The 18,065-nt window shown below is 36.4% G+C and overlaps 1 protein-coding gene across 2 annotated transcripts; it reads right to left on the bottom strand.

The window, feature by feature from the left end:
• Nucleotides 1–43: 43 nt before the first annotated feature.
• Nucleotides 44–17,913, bottom strand: LOC110851492. 2 transcript variants are annotated; one of them, XM_022099286.2, is made up of 10 exons: nt 17,726–17,912; nt 14,295–14,418; nt 8,048–8,191; nt 6,762–6,947; nt 5,917–6,105; nt 5,713–5,841; nt 5,497–5,649; nt 2,497–2,658; nt 1,777–2,046; nt 44–451 (listed from the first exon to the last, which is right to left on the bottom strand). In XM_022099286.2, exons 2-10 carry the CDS (start codon nt 14,415–14,417, stop codon nt 119–121), a joined length of 1,689 nt encoding a protein of 562 aa, XP_021954978.1. In that variant the 5' UTR covers nt 14,418; nt 17,726–17,912; the 3' UTR covers nt 44–118. The 2 variants fall into 2 exon arrangements, with proteins under 2 accessions (XP_021954978.1, XP_021954979.1); XM_022099287.2 differs by lacking the exons at nt 6,762–6,947; nt 8,048–8,191 and having other exon boundaries at nt 17,726–17,913.
• Nucleotides 17,914–18,065: the final 152 nt, after the last annotated feature.

Below are 18,065 nucleotides of genomic sequence, written 5' to 3'. Positions count from 1 at the left end.
AGTGACTCTTTTTCAACAAAAATTCGAGGACGACGACAAATTCTTATTAGTTGTTATAATTTTGTTATATTTGGAATTAAATAAATACATGCGCTAAGATAGTGAGTATTTACTACGTCTACTTCTGCTGCTGCTTATTGTTGGTGAAAGCATTTTGAAGGAGTGAAGAAATTAAGGATTGCTCAAGCTGCTTCCGAACAGCTTCGTTTGCAGCGTCTGAAGAAGTCGTGACAGGTTTGGCATTGGCATTAGGAAGAATTTGGGCAAGGAACGTGTTGGAGGAGTCGGGTCCTCTGGCCAAATTTCGATTTCTGTTGGCGTTGCCACCACTGAGTTGGTTCAGCATTCCTCCGAAAAGTCCACCCAAAGATGCCAAAAGGTTTCCTGGATTAAGGTCGTCGGACTGTGGAGGCTTGGCTACGACTGGCTGGAAAAATCTCACGGATCGATTCTGCTCAACGAGGAGAGTGTGTAAAAAAATTAGTGAGTTAATTAAATAGTTAAGCCCATATCCAAAACCAAAAATCTTAAATCCATTTATTAAATGTAGTGTGAGTTAGTAGTCATTACGGTGTCTATAGTAAGATGTGATAGTGTTTAGTTGCAGGTGATTAAGCTGAATTTTTTTTAGCCAAAAATTTGTAAGCAAAAATTCAAAAATCGTAGCTAGAAACAAAACAAAAAGCAAGCCAATTATAATAAACGATTAACAAGTAGAGTTTTTTTTTCATTTCGCAACGCACATTCGTTTATTTCTCTTATCTTATTTATAATTATCATAATCTCAAGTCCATTATATAAAGCAGATCATATATCACATTACGACGACGACGCAAGCAAAAGTCAGTTCCTTACCATTTATGTCCTTACCATAACGTCTCTTCTCGTGATAATTACGAAATCCGCATAATTATCGGAGCAATTCGTACATTTGGGTAACAACTAGACTATGTGTTTAGTCTAGGCTTAATTTCTCGTAAAAAAACTGTATATTATCGTAAACAGTGTTTACTAAACACTGGGCGAGTGTTATCATAACGTAATTAGAAATTATGCGTCACATTTTCAGAAATATATTGTCGTAGGATAAAACACAGCATTTTAAGTTATATGATAAAATAAATTTCTTAACAATAATATTTACAAACATAAATTGCACAGAATTGCATCACATTTAAGACAAAACAACACAACAATTATTGAGGCGAGAAGCAGTCGATGAAAAATATTTCTCGTCAATTATTTTCATAGTCGTCATATCTGTCACAAATTCACTATTATCCACTGTAAGTCCAAGTTGCAAGTTTCGTCTGTCAAGTTATTACGGTCAACTCGTATTAATACTATTATGGTTTACACGTTTTTGCTTACTAATCCTAATTGTAAGTATGTATGTCATGTCATTTTTTGACATTTAATTGCAAAATTGACAGTGTTCAAGAAATAAAGCTATCCAAGAAGAAGTGTCAAGTATTTCGTAAAATACCACGCGACACGGTACAAATAATTAATCTTACTGCTCATACAAAAATGTCGAAATATAGTATATTGGAGAATTACATGTAACAAGTAAAGTACTCCGTCTTGTCGTTTCTTTTAGTCGCTTCACTAAATAACGTAAAAAGCATGACTATCCATCAGATTAGTAAGTCGTATCATTCCAAAGTTTTGGTAGCTAATCGTCATAAATTTGCATTCAAGTAGTCACGCGTTTGTTGCTAGTAAACGTTCAGTAATTTATGGAGTAGCAGTTTTAGCTGAAGTGGAAACACCTACAGGCGTGGAGCCAGAAGCGGCGGTGTCATCTTTCGCAGGGGCTGGGGTCGAAGCTGCAATTGTTATTCTAAAATTGGGCTCCGAAGCACTCGGATATCCTCCTGAGCCAGAGTGGGAGGAGGAAGATGACTGTGGCAGGTTGAAAAGGGCAGCCAATGGGTTTCCCCCAGAGGAACCACCACCAAAGTTGAGAAGCGGTCTGCCCCCAGTGAACGGGGAGAGGAGACCGTTCAACAAGTTCAGCTTGGTGTTGATGGCCGTTTGTGCAAACTGGAAATGATTTGAGAGCTGGTTACAAAAAAATAAGTGGCGACGAATCCATAATAATTCTGTAAGTACGACCGGATGTTGAGGGTTAGGAGGATACAAGACGGCTTGAGGACGGACTTGAGGAGGAATATCTGGACTGGATGGATAGCGGATGCATTGAGGAATAAGGTTGTTAAAGGATTATGATCATGGTGGAAAGTTAGTAAGGTTATTTGTGGTAGTAGGTTTTATTACAGGATTTGGCTAGGTTATAGGACTTAGCAAGCAGGACATGTTATTATTATTGCATCACTTAATCAGTTCAAGGAGTTCATATAATGTAGGAATTATGGATATTATATGAAGTTGGAAAAGGTAAAAGGTAGAAACATCAGTCACTTATTGCATGACAAACTTAAAATTCAAACCAATTTAAAATACGGATAATATCAAATTTAATTAATACTGTACATTGCCAACTCCTCCCAAGACCGATGCTGGTCCAGAGCCATCCAAACCTCGACCACCGCCACCCGTCAATGCACTAAAGTTCAGGGCGTTGGGTCCATTAAACAAGGCGGAGAAGGTGTTGGTGATCGTTTGGGCCAACTGACTCGCAAAGTTCACGGCAGACTGTAAAAATTAAAATCAGTCAGATTCTAGATAGACGACTTTAAGGAAAAGAAATGAGTTTAGCATTTTTACATCATGTGTGGCATTTACAATGTTTTACGCATTTTAGAGTATTTACAAATGTTCATGTACGTCATAGATTAACAGCGTCTGTTGTGGGAAGGAATTGGCGTTACCCGGCTCAAGGTATGTACGTTCGTAGTAAAGGTCGAATTTTTTCCTGCATCAGATTTCTACAACTTTTGACGAAGATTTTTTTTTCAGAAGCGATATTGTTATGTTCAAATACGTGTAAAGTCAACCTTCAGAGTACAGTGTCACCCGACTGGAGGAACGAATACGAAATTTGTATAAAAATGAAAGCTCAGAGTTACAGCAATTTCAACTATTTCCAATTCTAACAATAAGTAATGTCCAAAACCAGGAAAATAACAGTAATTAAGAAAAGTAAATACAGTTTATAAATATTGAGCGACTTGTTTAAAGATTAGAATTGAATACAACAGTCAAATTGTAGAATCCCTACGGAAGCTCGTTAACTTACTGTTTTTCGTCTCCATCAGTACTTGTCGTCATCCATTTTGTCTTCAGTTTCCGTACACATTTTGTCTAGTCCACGTGTCAACGGGGTATGACCGTCATCTTCCTTGTTGGCGTTTGTCGCCCCATGCGATGTATGAACATGAAAGCTTTGTTCATTGTCTCGTCTTGAGCATGCTACCAATTTTGTAAGTAATTGGTTGTCGCGTAAGTAGATCGAAAATATTTTGTGATTGCCAAGGGAATTATTATAAATGTCCTCATTTTCTGGTTTTCTATAAGACCAGTGAAGTTGCGGGTGAAAGTCCTAACTGCAAACAGCCATTCGTCGATTTATGTATATATGTAGATGCACTTGTAGAAATACAATATGCAAATATGTAAATTTCTGTCGCTCTGTGCTGTCTAGTTATTACTCGATGAAAAATAGGTTCACTATTTTCACTGTCTAACTTGACCAGATAATTGTTAAACATTATTCTCGTGTTAAATTGATTAGTGTTTTTCCAGCAGCCCTATTTGTTACAGCATGTTGTATTAGTTTTGCAGCCCAATTTTCCAGCAGATTCGACGTCATGAAACGAACCTCGTAAACACCTTGAAAGCCTTGGGAGATGGATCCTACACTAATTCGTAATGATTTGGTGCCTGCCTTTAAAATCCGCCCTCCAGAATCTACTGCTTTTGAGGCTACTTGGGTGGTGGCGTTGAAGATTATTGGAACATTATCAGAGACCAAGCGTGTGCCGCCCTAATAAATAATTCATGAACATGACCCATTCTTCGTACTCGTAAGAGCACCCTCCACAAAAACCGTAAATTGTTAAAATACAGATGGAATTAGTTTTTGTAAATTGTGATCATGACCACTCTATGCATGAATTTGTACAATTTCAGTCCTGAAACCGAGTAAGAGTCAGTAAATGTTTCAACAATTCAACATATTCATACTTTTATTTATTGTCACCAGTCGGTCATTTTAAATATCAGTATTTAATTAATTAGTACAAGTCAGCTAAATATCAGTTAGGTCTACATTTTTCATGTCTATTATTACGTTAAGTGTCAAATTACAAATTAATATCATGCACACACACACAAAACGTCTTTCGAGAATTATAAAGGTTTCAATGCCTCTTTTTCATTTTGATACACGTCTTTCGTAATTTTGTAATTTCAGAGTTCATGTTTTAAAATGTCGTCATTCGTAAAAGTACAAAAGTTAATAATTAAATCTATAATATCTCGTTGTACGTACACATAAATTTCGCCTTATTCTTAGTCTAGTCGTCCTGGGGTTTTTGTCATAAAAATATACTGCTACCAGGTATCTATCTATTTAACGGTACAAATATCGTCATAATTAACAATTCACACTACACAACTATTCCCCAATGGTTATCATAATAATAATAGCCCTTAATTATTAGTGACTATTGAACACATTCACTCGTCACCCATGCCGAACATATATTAAAATAACCTCAGTCGTTGAAAAAACCATGCACCCAAAAAACTGAGAAACTCACTAACTACAAAAAAATTGAGCAATTAGCGCACCATGTATCCAGCTCGTTCTAAAAAAACTATTTTCAAATTGAAATCTCAGCTCCACAACAATAAAGAAATTGATCTGGAGATCGATAATTTAATAAAATTATTACGACGACAAACTTCCTGACGATAAAAGTGGTCAAAATCTACGTCATAATATTTTCTTCATTTCAAAAACAAGTTTCGTAGTAAGTCTCAAAATCTCAGAAGCATTCACCACTTAATAATTTTCATTTCTAATTAGTTCATCGTCAATTTGTTTCAAATATTCCTCATCCACTCACGCACTTTCTACCATAATTACTACTGTCGTCTGTATCCACGTATTGACTGACTGACTGAGAAGTTGCCATCCTGAATCTAAATATTCATCCACCATCTAAACTACCTAAGTAATCGTACTACAAACTAATGTAAAATAGTTCTCTACACCTCTCTGAGTTCCATATCGTAATCTATTGTAATTGAGTTGTAGCTTAAGGTTGTCTTGTAACAGTGTTGTCAAGAAACTTAGGCGTAACCCCCAGTCGCCGTGCCTCCACCATGACCACCTGCATTTCCAAGCGCGTTGTTCGCAGTGGCAGCGAAACCTCCTATAGAGTTTGCTACCGCGGCACCAACCTGAGTTCACGATTTGTTAGTTTGGGTCAAGAAAGGTGTCAATCTCATACATAATCCGTGATTTCATAAAGCATTTCCAAAAATATATGTATTTATGAATATATTGCCATCATATTAGCTAACCTGAGTTACGGCTCCAAAGATTCTGGCCTTGGCGGCAAGGACATCACCAGCCGTCCGAGTTACGGATGCCAAAACTGGAGGAGCGGACTGTACAACGGCACCAACGATTTGACCCTTGGCGTTCAAAAGGCTCAATAAGGTGGAAACAGTTCCCTGGAAGATTTCAGCAGAATTTTTAGTTAGTCGTAATTGATGCCGACAAGTTTATTCACTCACTTGAAGAATGTTGGCAGCAACTCCAACCAAACTGTTGAGCAACTGAGTTCCAAAGTTGACAGTGTTGGCAGCAGCTTGAGAAAAGACATTGATAAAGTTGTTTGGAGTTTCAGCCACGGTGTTGGGTCCCTAAAAAGATGAGCCTCGATTAAAATCTGGTGCATCTGGAAGATGCAAATTGATTATCAAATATCCTTTACGCACATAAGATGAGCTTGGATATCCACTGAATCCCGAGGCGGATGACCCTCTCTCGTTCCTCTGAACGGCTTCATTCGTGGAAGAAGCGTCGGCCTGGAGGGAAGAGGGTACTGCACCAGTCAGCCCCTTCAACAAGGTTGTCTTCGTGTCAACGATGGACTTTGTGCCCTGAGTTAAAGTGCTAGCAACTCCCTGTTTCCAAATACAAATTTAATTAGCCAAACGAACATCTCTTAACAATTTCTTAAGAACTATGCAGCCAAGGTAAAAATATGATGGTTTCAAACGTCCTCCATTTCATTTTCATATTGACAAAAGTTTGCAAAATCTGATATCTTCCGTAATGATGACATATTAATTTGACGACATCACATAAGATGACTTTTCATAGAAATTCATGAAAACATAATTGCCAGTTCAGAATATAATGTCCTCCAGTCCGTTCCGTTAATTGAGTGTGTGACTCGTGTGCAGAGTCGCAAAGTGCTGGTTGTCAAACGTTCGTAAATGTGGAAATGTGCTACTTTGAGAAATCGTGTTAGACGAATCACGTCAGTTCGTAAATGAGTACTTAATTTTGTAAAATGTACTTACGTAAAATAGTTTTGTGCTATTACTACTACTACAATTGCAAATAATTGATGACTACTAAAAGCCACGCAGCGAGGGACGTTACACAGTCACACAAATACAAACTAACTAAAAAAATCCACAACGGATCATGTACTACGGACAAAACATTAATAAAAAAAGCACACTAAAAATACTCTACAAAATTGATTTGTTTGTGGGTACAATTCGCGTGCAAATAACCTGCAAGACAATACAATTGGGTGCTAAGTGCTCACATTTGCAATACGAATAGCTTTTCTTGCGCCAGTTTCCGCAGTTTCTGCAGCGGTTTCCGCAATTCCAGTGACGATTCGAGCCCCCGTGCCCAGCGCCTGTTCCGCAGCGACATCCACACCTTCCAGAATTTGAATGGCAGAGTTGCCCAAATTTTTGAAACCGGTTCCAAGTTGTTGAGAAACTTCCTTTATATTTATAGGCAAATATTAAAACTACGTCTACTTTACCACTAGCAGTCGTCTTCGTATTTTACCGTCGTGAGCAGGTCAATAAATATGGTCGGAGTACATAAATAATAAATGGATGAAGCAATACATAGGCAAATAAATACAATAATATTACCAACCAGACCGTAATGGACACTAAAATACCGTCATTTCTGTGCTCCACCCACATTGGTTGAGGTCACTGATGGGTCGTTGAAGTAATACGTACATACATAAGTATCACTTATTTTCAACTAAATTGAAAATCTGAAAATCATTTAACTCACTCGCACACGTTGAGGAAGGCTACTCGTTTTGCTAGTTATACATAAATACTTGGTTAGTGGCGATTGCTTTGCTTGTTAATTTATTCTCGATTTGGTAAATTCGCAATTGTTTCCAATTTTGTAATGCTGCATGGGAAACGTTTGTCATAATCATTTCAAGGATGAGATTCAAACCCAGTAATTGTTTGTTTAAAGAGATATGCTTGGCATTGACTTTTGTTTTACAATAAGAAACGACACGTTTTTTTAGAGCTTTTGCTCGCTTTTTTCACTCTACGGTCTCTCCTCCTACTACCAGTGGTCTGACTTTAATATATTTTTTAAATACAATGAAAAGGCCATTAAGCGGGGTAGGAAAGCGATAAGTAAGCATAAAGCTAGCGAACCATGTGCCAACCAACATGGACAGGGAGTCAAACGTCACACCGTCATTCACAACAAGAATCATTAAGAGCATAAATATCTCATCACACTATTTATAAAAATGTCTGTAATTTCACACCACCACAACCTCCACAATCCCTTATGCTTCGACACAAGATTCTGCAACAAGTCGTATTCACAAAGCGAGCTATAAATAGAATTGCATGCAATTCTTGAAATTGCAAAGATCTTATTTATAATCTTGTGTAATGGAGAAGTCATAAGGGGATTGTGGTATTAAATAAATGCAAATACAGGTGCAATCATCAACAAGTAGTAAGTTTAAACTCCTCTCGAGTCCGATGAGGTCGTGGTTGTCCGAAATCGTCAATCAAAAAGTCGAGTATCGTTTTTGAGTAATGTGACCACCTCTAATGCTTTGGTAATTCTTTGCATGGGTGGCTCTTCGTCCGTGGGCACATATTTTCCAGAGTCCGAGGCAATACTTCGTACAACCTTGGATTGGATACTTTCGGATCCTTGGAGAGGGTCATCTTGATCTTGGTAGTACACCTGAGAAGGGCGAAGAAAATGTTTCGTAAATTTATCACTTGTTCGGTTTTTAGTCAGTTTTAAAGTATTTTATTTTCGTGGGGTCAACGTCGTCATTTTACTTGATAACGTCAATTGTCAACCAGTCGGAGGAATTCTGTTGGATTTTATGTAAATTAATCTAAATGAGTTCATTATCTTGGCAATAATGAAGATGTGTGTAATCCAAACCATAATAAATCTAGTAATTTTCATGTAAATGCATAAAGTTGCAATGGCTAATCCAGGTAGTCCATATGCAGTAGGCTTATGTAAAAATGAGTAAAATAGTACTTTAAGATATCTAAGTCTCGTTCTACTTTTTTTGCCCTCAACTCTTGTTCCACTAGTTAACAAAATTAGATGTTAATGCACATAATCTAGTTGAGTTTGTGCAATGATAAGGGCGCACTACGAAGGCGGAGAAAATTCAAGGCAATGTAAATCAAAATGATTCCTCAATTAATGATTTGTTCATCAAAATTTTAGTTCAAGATTGTTCACACAACTCTCGTTGGGTAAATTAACCAGCGTCTTTGTAAACATTGCATTATATAATGATAAAGCCCAGTGCTATGCTTCGTATAATAATTTATACTTATTTTAACGCATAAAATTACCATTTTCCACACAGAAGGAGCATCGTTTCGTGTAAGTACAGCATACATAATACATATGCACATATGTGTACCTACATATATTGCATGCACTACAAGTTCGCAGCTGAAAGTGCAAGTAACCCACGAAATGCCACATTTTCCAAGTAGAATTATGTACAGCGTCTGTGTCAGAGCACGCTATAATTATGTTGCATTGAGATTTACACAATTATTCAACTTGCTTCTTTTTTCATACGTACGGTTGCATTTTCATCCTTCCCTATCCACTCATTATTCAATTACTTCATACGTATGCAAAAATCAAAAGTTTTCATAAAAGGACTCAATAAAAAGTTCCTTCACTTAAAACAAGTTCGCATATCGTGTGACTTCGTATCGAAAATTGTCGCTCTAGTGTGAACCAGGTTACTCTATTAAGTTCTAGTTTATGTAATACAAGCTCAGCCCCGTGATGATGAATGACGAATTCTGAGAAAAAGTTCTCTGTTGGTTTTTTTAGATAATTGATGCCCTGCTGCTGTCACTTGTCCTTTCCGTCACAAAAGGTGCACAGTACAGTGTTTAGGCTGTAAAGTGCGATGCAACTTTAATTGCAGAAGTGTATTGAAGTGCATATATGTACATGTACGTACATGTAGGTACTCCTACATATGTAGCATAAGGGTTCTATTCATTTCATAAATAGGAGCATTATCACACGTTTTCAATCAACCACACAAAAAACAAAGGATTTGGAAACACAGGTTTGATGAAACCATTTGCGGTGAATTAGCTCTTGTCGTTGGGCATAATTTGTAAACACTAATTTGATTCAGTGTCTAGGTCTTGAGAGATCCCAGATCCCAGCCCAATTAATGGTGATTATGTGTGTAAAGGCAGAAATATGCATAAAAGGGTTGAGTGAGACAGTTGATGACTTTTCTAACAGAAAAACATGTCCATGGCCAATATCATTGCAACATTTCTGAACGATGTTGTTTTATTGGGTTAAGAATGTTCAATCCTTTCGCCGCTCGTTACGCGGATAACAATGTTATTGGCTCATCTCAAAGAATGATATGCCTTCTGGCTAATTTGATTTACAAAAATCATGCTTAATTGACATATTTTTCGAGTGAGGGCTGGGCTCGACTAACACATGATGCCTGGAAGCCAAGTTTAAACGTAATTAAAAAGTGTACCCATGTTGTCGGGTACCTATTGCATTGCACAAATTATGAGATTCGGTAAATCCTACAAATTGTGAGCAACAAAACATGTACATAAGAGTTAGATCCACAAAACTGCAGGTCGTGAGTGTGTCTCATTTCACGACGAGTCGTCAGAGACATCGGCTATGTATCCATATATCCAATGATACTACGAAACGGGCTACGTGAGCACATCAATTGATGCGAAAGTGGTCAATCTTGATCTCATATTCATAACGCTATAGATTCTCAGTACGCACTCAACATTCAAATTTCGTATTGAAAGTTACGCAATTCCGTCGTCACTGTGTTATGTCATAAACAAAGAGTAACTGACTCGCGTTATTCAGGCACTATTTAGCAAACTAACCACCCATGCAGCATATTGTGGTGGTGTGTGCTCTGGTCAAGTAGATATTTAATGAGCAAACGTATATAGTATGAGAAGATATCTTAGGCGTGGTCCTGTAGTACATTATCTATCTTTCGGCATCACATCGACACATTTTTTTGCTTTAAAGGGTATTGTCTCTTGTATCATCAAAATGCAGCCAATTGATAAAAAGTGACTTAATTCGGTCAAATAAAAAATAACTCAGTTCAACACTGAGAAAACGACCCTGATTTTGGGGCTGACTCTCTTAAATACTTGAGCCTTCAATTTAAATAGGCAACAATACGTATGCAAACAATGATGGTATCAACTTTTACTAGAATCAGAGATTGGCCAAATTTCATCGACTAAATTTATCGAGTCATTCCAATGATTGGAGAAATTAGACAAAAGAACAGTGTTACGTTACTTGTCGAGTTATTACAAAACACTCAAGGAAGCCATAGTGCTTGGGAATTTAATCCACTCTATTTTTTAATTATGAAGCTTTCTACATTTTCGCCACTGTTCGAGAATGTGTGAACTACTCAATTGACTGAATTGCTTATGGTTTTATAATATGAACACATAAGCTAATTGTCTTACAAGCCAGACTCTTTATCATCCCAAATTTGAAGGTTGGCTATAAAATGATGAGCATATCCCATTCATGCAAATGACTATTTTGTCATTTTTTCCCTGATCGTTTGAAAAACTCGAGGCGACCTTGTCATTACACTGTTATTCAGCAATTAAAGTAGCTCATTGTACCAGTGTAACATTTCCTAATGCTGACAAGAGTCTGAAAAAGCGGGGGTGGGCGTTGGGTTTCTTTGTGATAAAACGTAAAGTATTTAAATTACGCTCGGATAATTGCGACTCGATAAAGAAAAACTATTCTCTGGTGAGAAATATTGTATTAATACATACGTAAATCACCACATCATGCCATGTGCGTAATTATACAGTAAATAGTTGGGTCATCGCGTATAATTGAAGTAATCAACCTCATTAGTATCAAAGACTAGATATTTACTTGGCCAGCACAAGAACAAAAATTTGCCAGACAATTGTCATCTTCAATCCTGATGATTATAGGAATCCAAGAAAATTAGTATTAACACGCTAACTACTTATCAACCAGGCGAGCAAAATTATTCTGCACAAAATTTGTACAAATTTCACCAATTTTTTTTTCAAATGGGACGGGACATCTTAATTTGTCTTGGACGAAATTCTCCAAACTGTCGCAACACGCGGAACAAAAAACTCTCAGTCCTTCTAATTCTGCTCATGAATGAAAAAGTCAACCCTTCGAGCAACAAGATGAAGAAGAAGATGCTCAAATTGCTCACTAGTTTACCTGTCCCCATGCATCAAGTTGTGCAATCCTTCTTCACTAACATGTACTCACAAATAAGGTGGCTGACTAAGTGTTGTATTAATTACCATTCAGATAAAATTCAAATCCACACGACAAAACTTCATGCTTCATGGACTCACGAGGATCTATTCTCCCCTGCCAATTGAATATTTAGCAAACGTGCTGGCTGCTAAATAAATGAATTGCTATCAACTCAAGAAATGCAGTCATGTAGGCAAACCTATAAATGTTATCGTAATTTTCTCAGCCCAACGACTATCAAATTCCTATTTGAGAATGCAGGTCAACTTTGTTTCCATTCAGGCAATAAACACAACACACTACAAATTTGGCACTTTACTCTCGTTTCCTGTTGTGGTGCAAACTAATCATCCAACAAGTTGCTCCATGTATTTATAGTTTTCGATATTTCTATAATTGCTCGCATTGATCTGATTCACAATAAAAAAAACATGTTTTATTGCTACCTGCACACGCATCGTACATATTTAAATTGCACATTTAGGTTCGAATTAAACTCAATCTGGGTTGATCAGAAATAATTCGTATTACTTGTAACGCTTTAATTCATGAGGAAAACCAAAATTAGGAAAAATATGTTTCACGCTCCGTCAAATCTATGCGTATTACAAAGAAATGTCGTAAAACTATGTTTTTCTCATTTCGTGACAGATTTTACATGTTGACAGAATAATTGCCAATAGCTTAATTGTTATATTATTGTGCGTAAGGTTGGATAAATGATGCAACCGTTTGTATGATATCGAGGAATGATAACTTCTCCTTGTGTTACGTAATGCATTAAATATGAGCATTATGGGAGTCAACTTATCATCTGGCTAAGATGACTTTCCTACATGTAACTTCAACTCTGTGTTGAAGTTTCTTGAGCCAAAATTATTATCTAATTATTCTTATGAACTATAACGAATGAATGTTGTGCGTTTTCAATAGTTGCAGTAAATTGGAGCTGTTGTGGTGATATTATTGTCATTGCACCGACAATACACACATTTTATTACTCACAATGCTTATATCCGTATCCGACGTAAAATTCCCAACAGTGACTCATTAATCGTTATCACTTGTCTAAATTCACTGTTCCTTATCGTATGATAGCTTGGAACAGCTTATACGCAATGCATATCTATCTATACGATGACTTCAGTCTTAACTTAACGTGATGAAGGTGATGTGAGTGAGTTGTGTTCATAATCTTTTTTTTTTCAAAGAATATAGTGACGCTCAACGTAGGTTAGTTCCGCTTCTGTAGTAATTTTAATAAAATGTGTACGATTGTGAGCGTTGCAAAATTGTATAATACTCGCCCATGTCTCGGTCATAACGTACCGCAATTTGAGGCTTTGCCAAACGTCTGAGTGAACTAAATTTTTAAAGTTTGAATACTGACAAACCCCATTCAACGTTTGAAACAATGATAAACTTGGCGAAAGTGATAATTCAGCGAGCATAAAGTGTGCTGTGTGTGAATCTATTTATGCGAATTTGAGCATGAAGAGCACTCCATAAAATAAAACAACACACCTACTGACACTTTGATAGTGCTCAGATGTACAACAGCCGTATGTACGTACAAGTGCATTCGAATGTGGTGGCATTACATGCACTGGTTACACCTCATGACATATGTATGAATACACACATGCAGTTGTGTACCCATAAGAAAAGAGCTTGTCTCTTATATTGTGTGAGTAAGCCAACCTGGCTTAAATAAGATATTAATTATTGCAACTTAAAAAACATCAATAATCCACGTGTACATATTGTCTTGTCTCATGGATGCTTGGTTTAGTTGTTCAAACTGGGCTCAGGAAGTAGGAAGTCTAATCATAGAAATAGCACTGAATGACCATTCCAATCTTATGGTGCAGGTGCAAAAATGATCAAAAAACCTACTGCCATAGTAAATATGTATGTGTAAGTGAGTTCAACCACGATTTTATGCATTAACAAGCAAAAAATTCCACTTTGTTGGGATTACATAAACAAGATTGGATTCATTTCTGCGCTCTTGTGTACAAAAATAAATACCTACCGAACTGAAAATTTTGGCGTTGGTACATCCTTCATAATAAGGTTGATGCATATGCACTAATTTGTATAAGAAGGCATGTTTACACATGAAACCTTCTGCTCTTTTTAGTAACATTCCTCAATTTGATCTCATTTTTTTATTGACCAATCCATGTCAGTATTTAGTGCACTTGTAACAATAAAAAAATGATTACCAAGTAAATTATTATTAGCCGCGTATTACTTATTTGTTATGGTCAGGATTCACCAGACCATGGATGATTGAGAGATATGCACTTGTCCCGTGTGCTAATTACATTATTGCGAATAACGCAATATTTGCTACAAATTTTATAATTTGATCTTATAATTTAAGCTAATTTGTGAATCAAATGCGTAATTTTGATTGAATAATAACAATTCATTTTTCTATCGGAATATGAATATCGTATGTTTACACATCGGAAACCGGAACCGGACTTACGGAAGATTCCTTAGCTTCATCCGACGATTTGACAGCTGCCGTGGAAGATGTGTCCTCAGGAACTGGAAGTGCAGTGCTGACCGCAATGACAAGAGCTAAGGATACGATACTTAAGTACTTCATTCTGAAATTGAGATTAATCAACATAAATTAATTGCAATTTGTTATTGTTACTTATTTTAATGAGAGTAAAGTGTGTGCTAATTTATGTTACCAATTAGTTATCCAAATCATTTAGTAATGAGAAGGATAATTTATCAAGACCTATGTCGAACTTGAGTGGACTACTTTGCCTCCATTAATAAAATCTGACCCAACCTTTACTAATACATGCATTTTCCCCATAAATCAAACAATTGCGTATGATGATTGCCAGTCAAAGATTAAGTTCTAATTTACCAGAAGAGTGATCATAACTTTGTTAAAGTTTGCATCATTCCAATCACTCACTCATTGTATAAGTAAATTGCCAAGTTTTTATCGTTTAAACAACTGCAGAGTGTGACCAAGGAATTTTTTAAGCAACAGGTTCAGTTACATTGTCCGTTAAGTGGTTTTTAAATAAGTTGTGTATTAAGTGGCACAAAAACTAATAGATTCAAGCTTTCCTATACATTTTTCTATACATGGCTTGATTGTCGTTTGAAAAATAGGAAAGAAAATTCATGGATAGTGAACAAGATAAGCGTGGCATAAAAAAAAACATTTGGCTGACGCACAATAATTCCGTCTGGATGTGGTCAATTTATATTTTACTGTAATTATAACAATCAACTAAATGATTTTCCTCAAATCTACACAAGCTAAAATAATAAGAATGGGGAAAATCCAGGTAGTTTATTCCTAAAGTAAGTCAAAAGCAAGGTACCTGCTACAAGGTAATTTTATCATCACTGCGATGATGATTGAGTCGAAATTTGAAAAGAACAATTCCAATTGTTATGTTTTTATCAGCAGAATGACTCTAAATCTCAAAATTTACGAATGAATTGCCAATAAGTTTTCCTGCATTACAAAGGTTGAAGAATTTTTTAACAATTAGAATTAAGCATTCTAATACATGTAATTGTTTGTTTTGTAAAGTCATCACAGGTTTGCACCTTCAAAAATAAATGTTTACGATTTTTTAAACCAGCTTGACTGGTGGGATGCAAGTTAAAAAAATCCGAAAACAAATGCAGGTCTTATTATGTATAAGTCCTTCAATCTTTATAGCGATAAAAAATTATGACCCAAATTTGCGCATCCTCAGTCGGTCAAATTGCAATTATTTAAAATTGGAATATGCATCATTTGAAACTCTTTCATGGGCCTTTACCTCTTGTAAAGTTCATAGGTAATCATTAGCAATAATTAAAAATTGAACTTTTTACAACTTCGCTGGTCTACGCGAACTTAATCTGGCAATTCTACACACGAGTGCTACGTGGACGATGCATGTACGTAAATAAATATATGCAATATTAATAATCACGACGTAATATTATGTGACTGCAGTGACTACTGAAGTCACACTTGATTATGCAATTCATCACATGCACCTGCGCGTAATATTCGCCAAATGATGCTTGCAAATATTTACTATTCTACCTTCCTTTTGTGAAGCATGTGGACTGTGCGATTTTTGCCATTGTGTGCAAATGCAGCGATTCTTGTACATATGCATAACTTTATTCTGTCCACTTCGACAATGCACATGTCTACGTGAATGTCTAAGTACTACTGCATAACTGCCTACATAAATATGTTGTACCTTATCGGTGCATGTTAAGTGTACATCAGCCTGTGTGCATATAATGATGGTTAGTTACACGAAAGTAAGAGGATGACTGATATGATTAAACTGGCCTATGAACTTCATTTACCTACATCAAACGCCACATAAATATGCCGATGACATAAAAATGGAAATTGGGTAAGGAACTCAATAACAATGAGAGAGCGTGCGTTAGGTTGGTGAATTCTTCTTCAAGAAATAACTACCTTTGAAGGCACCCCTTTTCAATTCGTGTCACAATAATATGTAGGTTTGAGCCTAAATATTTCACCAGTCTGGCCAATTATAAGTTTCGTTTCCCAATTAAATCCTCCTTCATTGGCGAGCTAAGTGCGGTTTAAAAATTGCAAAGTGATTTGCTCAAGCGTCGTTCGGGTATTGTACGTAAGGCACTCGTTACATCATCGTATTTGATAATTCGAATTTAATTACGGTTTGCCGGCTAGCCCAGAGACATTCTGGTTAATAATTATTTAACCATTTTTCTACAGAGCTACGTAATGGCTAGATAACAATTTACTTAATTCGGCATAGTTCCTGAAGGTTAGATTTCATTTCACTTTCGATCCAATTTAACATTAGAGATTGAATGAATGGTCAAATGTCAAGTTGGAGATGAATTTTCAATGTAAAGTGCACCACTATTTTTTCACCTAAAATGAGGCATCAGCGAGAGATAAAAAACGATATTTTGGGCTAAGGTAATGAGCTTTAATGGTCGAATTGAAATTGAGAGTGAGATGGACTGGTTTTTGCAGTCGATCCGGTTAACACAACTAAAAGTTACCAGCAGAACTACTACACAAGAAGTGCTTTAGATATCTGTAGTTGACAGGCTGCAATAGAAAGGGAAATTAATTGCGTGCAATTTTTTAGGTACTTGATGCAACAGGTTAAAAACTTGAAGAAGAATACTGACAGGACATATTCATATTTATTAATATTTCATAAAACGTTTATGAAATTATGAAAATTACAAATGATGAATATTAAAAAGGGACAATGTATTTATTTTTAAAGGGTTTTCCCTAATCTTTTGTAGTTTTTATAAGATAAGTTTATGAAAAAAGTCCCACTACACATTTCCGTACAAAACACCCCATAGCCTAAAAATCCATAGATGAGCATCGCAAGAAGTAAAAAAAGGCACCCATCAATAATGGTTATTCATGAACGTTTTAAATCTGGGTTGCATAATGCTGATTCGCAAACTTTGAACGTCCTTGGGACCGACAACGCTCATCTTCAGTATCGAAACTTGTTGATTGCTACCCCAGCCAACCAGTCACACAAGACGCATGAATAATGTCCAAGAAGTTGCACAAACTGTAAAACATTTCTCAATACTCGACATTTGCTTAGTTAGTCACCCTGATTGAGAGTATGGATCCTATTTACCAACTGGCACGTCGTACAATTACGACCGTTAGTCGTTCTAAGCAAATCAATCGTCCACTTAATTGATCACACAATTAATTTCTATGCTTTCACAAATAGAAAGAACTAAAATATTGTATGCAAACTTATCGTTGCCTTAATAAATGCACGCTGTCTCTCGTTCTCAAAATTTCGCTTGTCACATTCCCAATATTCGCTCACTTTAACTTTAGCAGATTACTTAAAAAATTAGAAAAACCTCTAAAAATGTGCTTACATGAATTTTTATAGAATTTGTTATCGTTTCCTTCCAATGAAATCCGATTAATCAATCCAACTTCCGGTATCAACACTGAACAAAAATCACGGACAATTTTTCATGAAAAAGCCAAACGGATGAAGAACAAAGACAACTCTATTGACGGCACCACTCGACAGACAAAAGTGAACTGAACGAAGGGCTTGCTCGCAGTTAGGAAGAAATGTGTGCAAAGGAAAGTAAAAGTTTGCAATGCAAAATCCTACGTGGCACGAAGTGGTGAAGGAAGGGGCATGAAGACGCCAACATAAGCAACATAAGCTCAACGCAATCGTCGTAATATCGGACAAGGAGTGAT

Source organism: Folsomia candida, unplaced genomic scaffold (genome assembly GCF_002217175.1).
Source record: "Folsomia candida strain VU population unplaced genomic scaffold, ASM221717v1 Fcan01_Sc006, whole genome shotgun sequence".
Classification (NCBI taxonomy): domain Eukaryota; kingdom Metazoa; phylum Arthropoda; class Collembola; order Entomobryomorpha; family Isotomidae; genus Folsomia; species Folsomia candida.
Note: the sequence above shows the minus strand (reverse complement) of the source record. Positions and strands in the feature narration are given on the sequence as shown.

What these genes read in the sequence shown, in the direction of transcription:
- LOC110851492 (XM_022099286.2), bottom strand. Translation starts at nt 14,417, where the DNA reads ATGAAGTACTTAAGTATCGTATCCTTAGCTCTTGTCATTGCGGTCAGC. An exon ending in GAATTACCAAAGCATTAGAG is followed by an intron (nt 6,948 to 8,047) that starts GTGGTCACATTA and finishes ATAAATATAAAG; the next exon opens with GAAGTTTCTCAACAACTTGG. An exon ending in TTGCTGCCAACATTCTTCAA is followed by an intron (nt 5,650 to 5,712) that starts GTGAGTGAATAA and finishes GAAATCTTCCAG; the next exon opens with GGAACTGTTTCCACCTTATT.